The 15,064-nt window shown below is 48.8% G+C and overlaps 1 protein-coding gene across 1 annotated transcript in view; it reads right to left on the bottom strand.

The window, feature by feature from the left end:
• Positions 1-2,134: 2,134 nt before the first annotated feature.
• STEAP3 (STEAP3 metalloreductase) overlaps positions 2,135-15,064 on the bottom strand; it is a 42,088-nt gene continuing 29,158 nt past the window's right edge. Inside the window, exons 4-5 of the mRNA XM_034953936.4 lie at positions 12,959-13,123; positions 2,135-4,730 (exon numbers count right to left, since the gene is read on the bottom strand). Of these exons, the coding sequence (XP_034809827.1) occupies positions 4,449-4,730; positions 12,959-13,123 (447 nt within the window). The 3' untranslated portion in view covers positions 2,135-4,448. The remainder of the gene's footprint in view (positions 4,731-12,958; positions 13,124-15,064) is intronic.

Raw genomic sequence — 15,064 nt, 5'->3', positions numbered from 1 at the left:
GTCATCACAACCAGCCCCTCCCCTCAATACTCAGCCACTTCTTTTCCCCTTCTCTCCTAGTTGTAAAGGACAAGCTTCTCCTCCTCTAGAGCCACCTGTACTCTGCACTCCATCTCTTCCCCTGTCCTCCAGGACTTTGTGATTCTCTATCATTCTCTCTCTCATCTTCCATCATCCCTTTTCACCTTGTTTATTCCCCAGAAGCATTTAAAACATGTTTAGGTCAGAACCATGGAAAAAAATAACCAGCCCTCCTTCAACCCCCACATACCCCTCCCATTACCCATCCTTTCTCTTTCCCTTGCTTTACAGCCAAATCTCAGAAGAGTTGTCCAGAATTACTGTCTCCATTTCCTTCTTATTCATACTCAATCTGGATTTTACCCTCAACATCCTACTGAAATTCTCACCATTAGGTTTCCATGTTACCAAATCTAGTTGATATTTATTGGTCTTCACCCTATGTGATTTCTTCATAGCATTCAACACAATTTCAAACACTCACAGTGGACACAGTACACACACACACACACACACATGCACTTTTATCTTAAAATGTCAGCTACAAATGAGCCAACAATGTTTAGTTGAATATACTGTATTTAAAAACCAATTTATTTATTGTAAGGCTATTAATATAATAATTATTCATTATTAATGTTATATATGTATTAGTATAAATTATTTCTACTTTATGTTTCAATTTAGACCTTACATTGATTTTAAAAATTATATGCATAGGTAGGTTATATTATTTCTGAATTTCATTTCAGAAATTAGTAAAGAGATTTTCAGAAGATTTTTTAGAAGAAGTCAGTGATTGTGGATGGGACTGAGAGTTTCTGCTTTAGTGGAGCCAACTCTCTCTTGGTTGAGACCAGGGAAGTGGCCCAGCACAAGAGAGCTTCTGCACTCCAAGAGCCAGCTTCATTGTTTTTGGAAAAGATTCAACATGTCAAACAGCTAAATGATAACTTTCTCTCCTGAACTGATATGCGTGATTTTGGTGGTTCCTTAGTTCTTACATGGGCTACCTTGGTAGGGGGTATTTTTCATCTATTTGATTACTTCTTTGTAAAGTTAACTCTCTCAGCTTTATGCATGGGAGGACACAGAGGAGAAAAGTAAACCTCCAAGTACAAGATGCTTTTCACCTTGAAAATTGTTTGTCATGAATGTATTTACTGGCCATGGTTCTTTCTTTGGAAAATCCTTATCATGAACTCAAAATGGCAGGGCTGTATTTTGGTTATTGTTCCCAAGAAATGGTTTTTAGCCACTAGACCACTTTCTGCACTGGGTTTCTTGTCCCCTTGCCCTGTACCATAAGGCAGTCTGGTTGCTTCAGCAGGAAGGCTCGGCTGCATGATAGTTGGGTGGTCTCTGAAGAGAGCTCCTTTTGTTTTCCTGATGGACCCAGGGCCAATGTGCCGCAGCCCTCGTGAAGCACAAAGTGCAAGGCTGTGGCTCCAAGATGGAGTGTTTCTCCCTCTGCCTTTAAGAGAACACGGGGGTCACAGATAGCATTGTGCAGACGTGTACCTTGCCAGGGCTGCCAGGGGAATGCAGGCTCATGGGGAGGATTGAGGGGACAGAGATGTGTGTGTACTGATTAGTGTGCCATAGACTAAGCACAGCAGAGGCAAAGAATGCCATCTAAGCTCTTGTTGCTCGGAGTGTCCGAGGATCATCACCATACAGGTCACCCAGGAGCTTATTAGAAATGCACAATCTCATGCCTCACCCCAGACCACAAATCAGAACCTGCATTTGAACCACATTCCTAGGTGACTCCCAGGCACATTATAATTCAAGAAGCTCTGCTGCTTTTACCTGCACCGAGGCCTCAGCCTTCAGACCACTCCAGGAAGCCGCGTTTTCACATCCCCACACCCCCACCCGACACTCTGTCACCTGGATCTTGCCCATTTCCTCCCTGGCATGTCCCTTAGTCCCTTTGGTCTGCACATCTGCCCTTCCTCATTGGCCAGCTCTAGCACACATCACTGTGTTCACCTTGGCAGTCCCAAGTCCTTGCACACTGCCTGCCTGAGAGCAGGCTCCAAGCTGAAGGCTTCTCGAGTCAGTGGACGAATGGATACATGATCTACATGGCAGAAATAAAAGCCTGAAGTTTGCAGAAGGTTAGGTGTTTATTTGCACTACTTTTTAGACCGTCTACCAGGTTAAAAAAAAAAAAAAACACACAGACTCTTTTGAAGGCATAGATTTTAGATATCAACCTCAGACTGTGGCATTTGGGATTTCCAGAGCATGTCGTTGAGGCACTTTTGTACCCAGAGGCACATGGAATTTACCAGGCTGTGGGGATGATGTGCTCTCGGGATGCTGCTGCCAGTAGCCTGGTGAGGTAGGGAAGACAGCAGTGGACGCACGGTCAGGGCCCAGTACACAGCCCGCCTGCCTTTCGTGTGATTGTCCAGCAGGTGGCACCTGTTCCCTCCTGCCACCCACCTTATAATTGCTTCCCTCTTGAGCACCTTCAGCCAGAGGTGGGTGGGAAGGGGAGGATGTGCACTGGGTTCTGCTATGTGCCAGCATCTTTGGTATAAGGAGCCATTCCCTGGCCCAGGGCAGGCAGCCAGTACCCACCGGGGTTGGGGATCATTGGTGGGTCTCCATTGCCCATGCTCTCCCTGCCTCTCATTAGTAGGGAATCGATGGGCCCTTGTTACGCCAAGGCCATGCTAAAATCTCTGCTTTACCTGCCCCCTTCTCAGCAAGGCTCTCTGTGGGCCACAGCTGATGCTCCATCAGTGCCAATTTATGAGACAAGTTTCTGCCGCTCAGCCTTGGCACAGCAGATGGAAAATACCTGCAGGAAGAGCTTCCCCGGCATGGCCTTCCCTGCATCAGTCATGTGCCTAATGAGCTATCCTTGCAGTGGGCTCTTCTCCTGCTTTTCACTGAAGAACCCTTATGTGCTGCATAGACATGAGCTCATGAAACCTCCCTGGGGGGGCAGGGTCAGCCTCATCTGTGACATTCTCTCTGGGCAGCCTTCACTGGCCCTACTCTCTTCCTTCCATCAGAAGATGGCTTTGGGCCCAGGAGACTCATGAAGACCTCACCCTCTTTGTCTTCAAAGATGCTTTTTCTGTGGCAGATCCCCCTGGTTCTGCAGAGGGTTGGGGGCTCAGCCGAGAACACCTGTTTCTTCACAGGGGAAGTAAGCTAGAGTCAGGAGGAAGCAGCAAGGATGGCCTGTGACTGGAGGACAGACGTCCTGTGGCCCTGGCAGTGCTCTTCCCTCTTGTGCTTTGGGGCAGCAGCATTTTAGGTTTGTAGCTTCGGTGGAAAAGTTGCTCCCCACTGTTTTGAAGTGTTATGCCCCATGAGGAGGAAGTTGGAGCCAGTGTGGTTTTCTGGGTCCTCTGCCAGAGGACATTTGGAGTCCCCAATATTTTTCCTCAGGACTGACTTCGTGAAGACAGTCCTTCAGCCCAGGCAGGGCTCAACTCTGACGCCCGGGGAGCTTTACTCCCTAGAGTGTTTTCTCTTGCTCTCCCCCTTGGGCTGATTTCTAAAGGGTCTGCTCTAGGCCTTCCTGGGAGTCGTTCAAACTGAAGATGGAAAGGGTGAGAAGGCACAGTGGTTTAAAGGACGCTCATCACCAGGTTAAAGGAGGGAAGGAAATTACACTTGTTCCCAGGCCAGGCTCACTGATGGCTCTGGCAAGGAGGTGACGTCACTCTCACAGGAGCATCCATTTGCAGGCTCTATGGTGACTTCTGACTTTCAGGGAAAATGTCTCCCCCACTCAGCAAGGATGAGGTGGAGCAGCTTCAGCCCAATCCCTCCATCGTCCCACCACCGGGCAAAGGACCAGGCACAGACTCCAGGCCGACTGCCTGATTTTCCTCCTCCCCAGGCCTCCTGCTGCTGCCCCAGGTGGAGGGAAGAGACCAGCCGCTGCTCACATGCTCCAGGGATGGCTCTGGGCAGAGCCGTTGCCTTCCCTCCCCTTCAGAGCCCCAGCTCTGCAAGAGCCTTGGGGAAGTAGCAAAAGGGAAGTTGTGGGGGTGGGGTGGGCAGGGATAAATCGAACCCACCACAGCACAAGCCTCTTCTGTACAAAAAGTGTGTGTATATCTCTGCAAATGTCACAATGGCATGATCTGCTCTTCTCTTAATGTACGGCACTTGTTTTTAAATCTACAAGTTGAAATCTCAGAGACCCAACTTTTTAGCTAGCTATGTATAATTGCAAATCCTGTTATATATGTGGAATATATGTAAATACATATACACATATGTGTGTATATCATTCTGAATAGTACTGCATACATTTGAGTCCCAGGAATTTGGACCTCAAACCTCCTATTTGCACACAGTTATACCGCTTTGCACCACCAAGAAAAGAAAACCTAACGGGCTCAGGGCACCGTCCCTCGTGTGCCCGGGGTCCAGAGCCCAGGGCAGGCACCTCATACGTGGCTCGTCTTCTCGGCCAGGGCGTGGTCTGTGGGCAGCGTGAACTTGATGGTGCCGTCCCTCTCCCAGCCTCTCCGGATCCTGGCGAGTCTGCGGCTGATGCAGGGCAGGAGAAACAGGGCTTTGGCCAGGATGACGACGCAGGGCACCAGCAGCGTGAGCGTGAAGGTGGGAGGCAGGTAGAACTTGTAGCGGCTCTCCTCGAAGGCGCGGGTCCAGCCGTAGGTGAGCGTGTGCAGTGTGCTCAGCACCAGGGCCACAAAGCCCAGCGAGGACTGTGGAGGGAAAAAAAGGCTGGAGTGAGGGCGAGGGGATGACAGATGCAGTGATCCTGCCAATGACTCATCTGCTGGCCTGGCGGAGGGGAAGGAGGGTGGCTTTAGTACTCACCGCTATGGGTTGGAACCCCAGTCCTGTCACTCTCTTAGTGTGATCTTATGATAACTCTCAACTCTCTGTGCCTCAGCTTCCACAACAGGAAAATGGGAATAATGCTTCTATGCTGAAGGTGTCTAAGGACCCACCAATTCACACGGATTCGATACAATAACTATATGACCATGCTTTTTCCTTAACTTTGTTATTTGTTATCTCTGGAGGCTGCTGGATGATTTCAGATGAAATTAAGTTCAAAGAAGTTTAAAAAACATTTAAGGCCTGCTGCAGTGGCTCTCGCCTGTAATCCCAACACTTTGGGAAGCCTAAGTGGGTGGACTGCTTGAGCCCAGGGGTTCGAGACCACCCTGGGCAACACAGTGAGACCCTGTTTCTACAAAAAATACAAAAAAATTAGCCAGGCTGTGGCAGCATGTGCTTGTTGTCCCAGCTACTTGGGAGGCTGAGATGGGAGGATCACTTGAGCCCAAGAGGTCAAGGCTGCAGTGAGCCAAGATTGTGCCACTGCACTACTGCACTACTGCACTCCAGCCTGGGTAACAGAGCAAGACCCTGTCTCTAAATATATATATACATATACATGTATATGTGTGTGTGTGTATAAATTTTACTAGTTATGTGTGTATTTTAATGTATATTAGAGTAACAAGTGTCTGCTTGCATACCAAAATCATAATTTCACAGATAACATTTGGCCTAAGTTAAGATCAGATAAAAAGTGGATTGATTTTAAATTAGCTTGAAGATAAATGCAGAGTAAATAATTTACAGATGGCACGTGGATTTGGCACCAGTAGTGAAGGGGACTCACGGGGCCTGTGGTCTGGGTGACCTGGCACCGTATAGAAAGCCCCAGAACACCACACAGATGCCCTCTGTGCATGCTAGACCTTCACCTCCCACCCCACACTGGGTTATAAACACCCCGGGTGGAAACCCCGCTGGGCCCACTCTTCCATCTGGAGGAGATTAGTGACCGTGGGGAGAAGAGACCATCCCAACTCTAAATGGAAATGGTCCTGGCCATTTTACAGTGGAGCTTTGCACCCCTTGAACCATGTGTGGGCTTTTGTGGGTCACTTCCAGCCGAGAGTGGCTGATCCACCACCCAAAGCATGACTTTCTGTAAGAGATGCAATGTGAAAATGGCTGGGAAGTGCTGCTCTATGACTCCAGCCTCTTGGCATGTACGAGTTCTCATGGACCACGAAGGAAGAGATGCAGGTTCTACTGTTGGTGCTGGTTCAACTGATATGAACCCTGGGCAGGCGACTTAATCACCTTCAGTGGGAGATAAGTAATTTCCAAAGCTAAAGTCAGAGGGGGAAGCGCTGAGTAGTTGCAGTAGCCTCCATCTAGTCCCCTAGACAGGGCAGGCAAGTGACACAGCAGAGGGCACCGAGAGCGAGGGAGTAGTGGCACAGGGGTGCTCTGACTGAATTCTGCTAGCACTGGTGAGCCACTGAGAGCTTTGGGAGAGACCTCCCATGTCTATTACACAGGGATGGAAATAGCAATGACCCATCAAGCAATGAACACATATACATTTTCTCCAAGGAGACATTGCGAGGGTGTAATTTAAGTGTGGCAGCACACTGAGACCTCTGAGTGGTCTGCATGGACTGAGCCTCCTGGATTCCCTTCTAGCCCAGCTTGTTGGCATCAATCCAGAGCCTCGGCTGACAGACGCTTCTCATTTGCACTCCCCTCAGAAGTGTTTCTAAGTGGGTCTGATTCCACATTGGGCCCCGTTCTTGCTCCTCCCTGGTGTGTGTGTGTGTGTGTGTGTGTGTGTCCCTTCGTTTGCACCTGCTCCAAGACAGACACCAGGACAGTGAACGTCAGTGAGTGAAAGAACATGGTGTGGGAGAATTGCTTGTAAAGCTTTTGCTAAAGATAATAATAAACATTTTCCAATGGCTGCACACTACAATTTCACAGACAGGTTCTCACGTTCAACATTCTTGGGCCCAAGTAAAATAACCAAATAAAACCTTCTCTATCCTTCCTCACCCTCTCTGGTTCTTCTTGGCTTTGTGTCCATTTCTGGAATCTTCTTGGCCCAGTCTTTAACAACTTCTGGCTCACCACGAAGAGTGAGGAAGCCACGATTGGCTTTATGCTGTCACCCACAGTGAATTCCTATCATTTTAATGTGGTCACCTCCCAAAGAGAAGACTCCTTGACTGTCAGTTGCACATAAGCAAATCCTTGCCACTTCCAGAAGTGTCTGCCAAGAATTCCAAATCCCCTGCAACTTCTGAGCCACCCCAACTTTTCTAAATTCTAATCTCTTGGTGTGGAAGACTGTGGTTAAAAGAGTCCCCAGCACTGACCATCAAGAGTAAGTCTTGGCTGGGTGCGGTGGCTCACGCCTGTAATCCCAGCACTTTGGGAGGCCAAGGCGGGCGGATCACCTGAGGTTGGGAGTTCAAGACCAGCCTGACCAACATGGATAAACCCCGTCCCCGTCTCTACTAAAAATACAAAATTAGCCAGGTGTGGTGGCGCATGCCTGTAATCCCAGCTACTCGCTTGAACCCAGGAGGTAGATGTTGCAGTGAGCCGAAATCACGCCATTGCACTCCAGCCTGGGCAACAAGAGTGAAATTCCGTCTCAAAAAAAAAAGAAAAAAAAAAAAAAGAGTAAGTCTTGAAGTCAATCACCCTGATGTTCCCCAGCCAGGTGCCCAGCCCTAACTAACTGTGGGCCCTCCCACCCCTCCTCATTGTGGACTTATTGGTGTTGCCAAGATGGCTGGGTGATGCCCTTTATCCCCAAGAGTTTAACAGTCTGTTGCTTTTAGACTGTGGTTTTCAAACCTTGCTACACATTAGAATCACCCGGGGAGCTTGGGTAAAATACTAGTGCCCAAACCCCACTTCCAGAAATTCAGATTAAGTTGGTTTGGGGCGGGGCATCTGTTGTTTTTTAAGGTTCGGCAGATGAGGCTGATGGGCAGCTAGGACTAAAGCCACTCATTTAGGAGACTGTCGTCACCACACCCTTCTAGCTTCAGGGTGAAAAGTCCACACGGGCCCCTCTGCTCAGGTCACTTGCCTGAGGAAGGCCTGGACCTATCTGTTCCTTAGACAAAGCCCCACTGAGAGCCTTTTGGCGCCCACCTCTGTGTTGTGGGCTTTCCCAGAAGGTGCAGCAATGGGAGCCCATCCAGGCCTGGAAAGCCAGCCTTAGTAGCCCCAGTGAGGTCTTTGCATCTCCCTCGGGTGACATGCCCTGTAGCTCCAGTGTTTGGTCTGTGTGGGCCACTGTCCCCAGCCCCGATCTGGAGAGTGATGAATTTTGCTGGGCACTCTGGGCTCTGCACAGGGACAGTGTGGAGACGCTGCTCCCAGGCCCACCAGTGGCAGTCAGCTCCTCCTGTTCATATAGCCTCATGCTTGTGTCATTCAAAATCCCATGGTGCAGACAGCAGGAAGCTCCAGCCTCAGGCTAGTGGTTCATACCAAGGGCTGACAGCCAAAGGCCAGCCAATAACAAAGGGCCTTTGACTTTCCTGTCCCAGTGGGAAGCCTGCATGATTCCAGGGAGTTTGTTTCCCGAAAACTCTCCTTGGGAACAATTTAAAAATCCCAGAACCCAAAGAAGCCCAAAAGGAGAGGGATTGTCATGAGGCGATTAATAAGATCCCCAAGCTAGAGCCATTTTTATTATACGTAAGCTTGTTAGCAAAAAAGAAACAGCTAGGTCGTTGTAGCTCCTGCTGGTGCTCAATTACTATGGCACAAAGGGGCTTTGGACAATCGCTCACGAAGCTGGGGTCAGGCTGGTCTTGTCATTATTTCAGGCAGGTGGCTGGAGTGGGCAAAGTCACAGGCAGTTCCTCTAACTCTGGGAAAGAACTTAGGTTCTAAAAGCTGAACCCTCATTTTTTCTGTGCGGGTGAGCTGCTCTGACTGGAGTATTTTGCAGTCTAATATCTGACAATGTTTAACTGGCTGAATTGAAACACTTAGCACAACCCAAACCAAACCAAAACAATAACAAAAAAATACCCAAAGGAAGGCTGGGTGCGGTGGCTCACGCCTATAATCCCAGCACTTTGGAAGGCCGAGGCGGGCGGATCATGAGGTCAGGAGATTGAGACCATCCTGCCTAACATGGTGAAACCCCATCTCTACTAAAAATACAAAAAAAAAAAAAAAAAAAAAAAAATTAGCCAGGTGTGGTGCCGGGCGCCTGTAGTCCCAGCTACTTGGGAGGCTGAGGCAGGAGAATGGCATGAACTCGGGAGGCAGAGGTTGCAGTGAGCCGAGATTGTGCCACTGCACTCCATCCTGGGTGACGGAGTGAGACTCCGTCTCGAAAAAAAAAAAAAAAAATACCCAAAGGAACACAAAACAACATGTAAAACTTTGAAAACAGATTTGGGAACAAAAGGATAAATGCAAGCACAAGTCACCTCTTTGTGGAATCAATACACTGTTTCAATGGTTTTTAGCTAAACAAAGTGTCTGAGGTGTTCAAACCAGAGAGACTTCACCTGAAGGGGGGGCTGGGTAAAATAAGGCTGAGACCTACTGGACTGCATTCCCAGGAGGTTAAACGTTGCTAGTCACGGGATCACATACGAGGTCGGCTCAGGATACGGGTCATAAATACCTTGCTGATAAAACAGCTTGCGGTAAAGAAGCCAGCCAAAAGCACCAAACCAACATGGCAACGAGAGTGACCTCTGGTCATCCTCGTTGCTCATTATACACTAATTATAATGCATTCGCATGTTAAAAAACACTCCCACTAGCGCCATGTCAGTTTACAAATGCCATGGCAATGTCAGGAAGTTACCCTATATGGTCTAAAAAGGTAAGGAACCCTTAGTTCTGGGAATTGCCATCCCTTTCCTGGAAAACTCATGAATAATCCACCCCTCGTTCAGCATATAATCAAGAAGTAACAATAAGTATAAGCAGCTGAGCAGCCATGCCGCTGCTCTGACTATGGAGTAGCCATTCTTTTATTTCTTTGCTTTCTTAATAAACTTGCTTTCACTTTACTCTATGGACAGGTCCTGAATTCTTTCTCGCGTGAGGTCCAATAACCCTCTCTTGGGGTCTGGATCGGGACCCTTTTCCGGTAACAAAAGCATTACAGATCTAGGGGTCAGCCAAGGCCCCTCAAGAACCACGGCTGTCCCCATAGCCTGGTGTCTGCTGTGGACATGTGTGTAGGGGAGGGTGATGGGGCTCAGGTAACTTCTCACTAGCCACGCTAACTTTAAAGGAGAAGGTTGCAGCTTACCTCAAAAGCCAGCATGCCACTGTTGGCTGCACGCATCCTGCATTTAACGTGTCCAGCTCAAATCCTCTTGATGACCATATGGGGTGGACACAGGCACAAGCGAGCAGCAGAAGCTCCGAGAGCCTAGGAAACTTGTCTGATGATGCAGGGCAGGTAAGTGGGGGTCTTGGGACTGAGATTCAGGTCTTCGGGTTCCACTGCCTGTGTTTCCTGCACTGGAAGTTGCCACACACTGCGGCATGCGCACCTATCAGTCACTTAGGGAGCTGCAAAAATAGACTGCCAGAGCCATCCCTCAGCATCTGAGTCCACGGATGGGAGGCAGGCCTGGGTTATCTCTATTTCTCCAAGAGGGCTCTGGCTTCAGCCTATTTGACAGGGACTCACAGTAAGAATCATGTTTTACTCTGCTGTCCGGTAGACAACGAGGTATGCTACATTTGCAAATATAACTAGCAACTCCATATAACTGAAAAAGTATCCCGACACCATGCAAAACACTCCACTGTTTTCTTTGTCATTCTATTTTATTTCATTTTTAAAATGCTGCTTGTGATCCATGGAATCAATTGCATGACCCACTAGTGAGTGTCCGCCAGTTTGCAAACACTGACCTGGACCACTTTTAGGCCCAGGGTTGGGGTTCCTTGGCCTCTATCTCACTGTCTCCTACTGAACTCAGAAATCGGTGGTTGGTACCTTAGTCAGAGATAATGGAAATGTGGCCAGATACCCTAAGAATAATAGCAAAATGCTTTTTATTTTTCTTTCACACATAATCTCTTACTGTGGCTCATAAAATCCCTGTAAGGCATTAACTCCATTTTTCAGGGGTGTAAACTGAGGCTCTTGGAGCAGACATGCTCTGCCCACAGTTACAGAGCAGGGTTGTGGGGAGGGAAAGCTGGAACTCAGGCTTCCCAGGCGGCGCTGACATGTGCCTCCTCCATATTGACATCTGGTTTTTGTGGATGGAAGGCAGGCACTGATTTCCACAAGTAAAATCCTGCCTTTCTACCCACCTAACCCCCCTGCTCTTGCAGTGGCAAAAGGACTGTCCTATTTGTATTTCCACTCTTTAATATGTAAAGTAGAACGCAGCTGCTAGGGTCTCAGTCAGCTCTTGCTAACAAAATCAAATCCACCGGCTTTCTCTGGCAGGCAGAGCCAGGGCATGTAATCTATGGCTGCTTAAGGGAGCAGCTTTCTGGTGAGGGGAGCAGCCTGCAGTCTGCTTTAATTGTGGATAAACCATGCACGCCGGATACTCCAGGTGGGAAGAGGAAAATCCTAGATTTGGGTATGAGACACATGGGGATTAGTGGCAGATAAATAAAATTCTTCCCCTTCTCGTATGCTAACATGTGTCAGCCATGAGCCCTCCTCCAGGGACCTTCCGAGATGAGCAGAGCCAGGGAGATTCAGAGGCAGACACACTTTAAAAAACACACGGCTACAACTCTGTGTTGTTCCAATGGATGTGAAGCATCCCTGGTCAGGAGCAATGGATTTGGATTACGTAAGAGCATTACGCTGTCACTGTCCCGGAGTCCTGTACCACGTCCTCCCTGCACAGATTTCTGTTGATAGTGGGGGTGGATAGGATGGCTGTTCTCTGCCCTGATACAATGGCAGGATACAGCATTAGTCAGCTCCCACTCATGGGAGCGGAGGAGTTAATCCGCCAACACTGACCGCAGATTCTGTGTGGAGAACAGTGGGAGATGCCAAAGAAATGTAAACAATGTCCCTGCCTCCGTTTCCTTTATCATGGAAAGATGGTGGTGCCTGTCTTGTTCTCTATTGCATCACAGGCCTAGCAGGAGGCCTGGCCTGCAGTAAGTGCTCAATAAATGTTTGTTGAATGAACAAATGCAAAAAGAAACTTTTGCCACTAGCAGCATTCCCCAGAGTATGTTCTGTGGAGTATTTTTTTTTTTTTTTTTAAGAGGCAAGGTCTTGCTATGATGTCCAGGCTGGACACTTGAACTTCTAACTCCTGGAAGGATCGCTCAAGCTCAAGTGATTCTCCCACCTCAGCCTCTGTTAGTAGCTGGGATCCCAGCCACATGCCACAGCGCCCAGCTTGTGGAGTGCTGATACCTGTTATTTGGAAAAAAGGAGGGGGAGGGTGCTAACACTCCAGTAAGTCTGATTGACAAAGGTTTGTTTGCTGTAGATGTTATTCGAATCTTTGATGTGCCAAAGTGCATTGTGCTCTCTTAGGGGGAAGTAAATCTTTTCTCAAATTCATCTGATGACAGACCTCCTTTTTCTGGATTTTTTCATAGGAATGGCATCCTTGGGAAAAAGCTGTGTCGCATCCCCTATAAACTGGGGTCCTAATGCTTGTGTCTCATCCACGCTGCATGAATCAAGGGGTTAAGGGGAACAACAGAGCCAGGTTGAGATGAGGGGTGAAGGGTGGTGGGCTAGGCTCGCTCACTCCCTAGACTCCTACCTAGATGGATGTCTGGGTAGATGATGACTCGTACCTAGACCAGCAAAATGTCCAATGACTTCATGTCATTCAATTTTGTTTGGAAAGCTCAAGAATTCTAGAAGCTTGAGAATGGTGGACCCAGGGCTCAGTGTCCTGGTCTGTAATTTTTTCACATGCCTGTGTCTGGCTTCCTCATGTGTTGGGAGGTTAAGCTTGTAGCAGGCAGCCCCTATCAAGAGGCTTGGATGGGCCCTCTGGGTCAGGAAGGCCTGGCATCTCACCGAGTGGTCCTGCTGTGCAGATGATCAGAGCCCAGGCAGTTCTCGAAGGCAGAGCACTTACTCATGAGAGGTGGGCCAGGGCCACGCTGAAGCTGGCTGGCAGACTAGAGACTACTTTACCTGAACGAAGCTGAACTCCCTCCAGTTGAGCGAGTTTGCAATGGACGGCAGTGAGGTCACGGCCAGCAGGGACAACGTGCCGAGGGCCAGCACTCCCAGGGAGAGGTAGATCTCCATCCGCCAGACCTCCTCCTCCACCCAGAGGTGGCTCTTGTTGGCCAAGACCTGACATGGATGGAAGGAAAACCATGAACACTGTGGCAAAGGCTGGTGCCCTGGGAGGGCAATGATGAAGGACACAAGAAAGACAAGACGGCGGGCGCTCACACTGCACCTGATGCTACCTGGCTCTGTGACAAGCGTTTCTCAGGCATTAACTCATCGAATCCTCAAAACCACCCCACGAAGTAGAGATCACTATTAGCCCATTTTAGAAATGGAGGAAATGAGGGACAAAGATCAAATCACTTTCCCAAGGTCACATGTAGCTAACAGATGCAGAGCTGGGATCAGGACCCACTCAGTCTGGTGCCAATGACCGGGGCTCCTGGGGCTTTCACATATCTGCCCCGGGGCAGCCAATCAGAACAGTCACATCAGCAGAGTAAGGAGTCAACCAGAAATACAGCCCTTAAGCATGGCTCCGTCTCACGGTTTTCCGGCCCCAGAATCCCAGGACAGGAGAGAGGAGCTCTCCTAGCTCTGAATCCCCTCAGCCAATGAGCTCACACCTTACTGGCTGCTTCCCTTCCCAGCCTGTCTCACCCTGAGCCCTCTGTCTTCCTGGAGCCCCACACTGCCCCCCATCACTGGCTCACACTCAGGACATACAAAGACACATACAGACACTGAGCCCCCAACACTCCCTGACCCAAAGCTCTCAGCCTCCCCTCTTCCTACCCAGTTCTCTACTTCTGCCTGAGGCACACAGCCTTGGCTCAACTTTGCCAGGCAAGAGAGACTGACGGCCATTCACCAAGCAGTTCAGTGACCACTTACAAAGCACCTACTGTGTGCCAGGCCCTGGGCTACAGAAAATAAAGATACCTGCCCTTACCCTGCCCTCACAGAGATCTGGGCCCCCCCACCAAGTTCCAGGACATATAAATTGGGGAGCCCCTATGAACCTGGAGATTTCTGACCCTTCTCTCCCCACCTTGCCACTGAGCCCCCTCCTAGCCCAGCCAACACTCACTCGCATAGTGCCCTCATGAGGAAGAACTTTTATCAAGGTGCAACTAGACCGGGTAGCAGAGTTCCTGGAAGTCAAGGTGTTCTCTGTGAAACACTGTGAAATGCTGGTACTTTTATTCTGTGTCAGCAGAACAAGGAACAGTATTTCCATTAGAAGATGTGACTACACTTTAATAGGCAGCCTCTCAAAACAGAATGACTCATACAGGTTTTTTGAGAAACAATTTCAGCAGAAAAAAAAAAAACACGAGCTCAGTTACCAGATAAAATATTAAAAGTGAATCCACTGGGCTGAGCAAAATGGTTATACAGCTTATAAGAGAAAGTTTAAAGAAACAGAGAAAATGCCATCCATTGAGTGCTTTTCCTGCAATTTGTGAAAAATGATTGCCTCTGTTCTATTTTAGGGCAGGCCTGGCTCACTTTGGTGACTTTAAGCCACTAAGGGACCAGGAGTCTAGGGACCCAGCCTCTTGTCCTGACCACCAGTGGCATGTGACTCTGGCAAGTCTGTCTCTGGGCCTCAGTTTCTCTACCTAGGAGGTTTGGATGAGGTCATGTCTGAAATTCTCTTGATTTTGCTTGTGTGCCTGCTGTGGTTGAAGTCGCCATTAGCTGGAAAGGCGTGCAGAGGGCAGAGAGGTCTCCTCCGTACCTCTGCCCAGAGAAATCTTACTCACACCTCACAGCATGAATTGAGTAAGTCATCTCCTCGCTGGAAGTTGTTTGTTCTTTAACTCTGCTTCATTAGTCATTCCTCTCTGCGCCTCGGGAAGATCAGGCAGTTAATGTCACAAGTCAGAGTTTGGATGATTACACACACGTATACCACATTGGCTTGTAAAATGTCTTGTTTTTTTCCTCTAACATTTCCAGTCTGCAGTGACGCTGGGAAGGGAGGGATGAGGTGGGCTAGGGAGCAGTGGATGGCAAAGACCCGCATGAGGACTGAACCTAAGCCAGCCTTAGGAG

Source organism: Pan paniscus, chromosome 13 (assembly GCF_029289425.2).
Source record: "Pan paniscus chromosome 13, NHGRI_mPanPan1-v2.0_pri, whole genome shotgun sequence".
NCBI classification, from domain to species: domain Eukaryota; kingdom Metazoa; phylum Chordata; class Mammalia; order Primates; family Hominidae; genus Pan; species Pan paniscus.
This window is presented reverse-complemented; position numbering and strand designations above follow the sequence as displayed.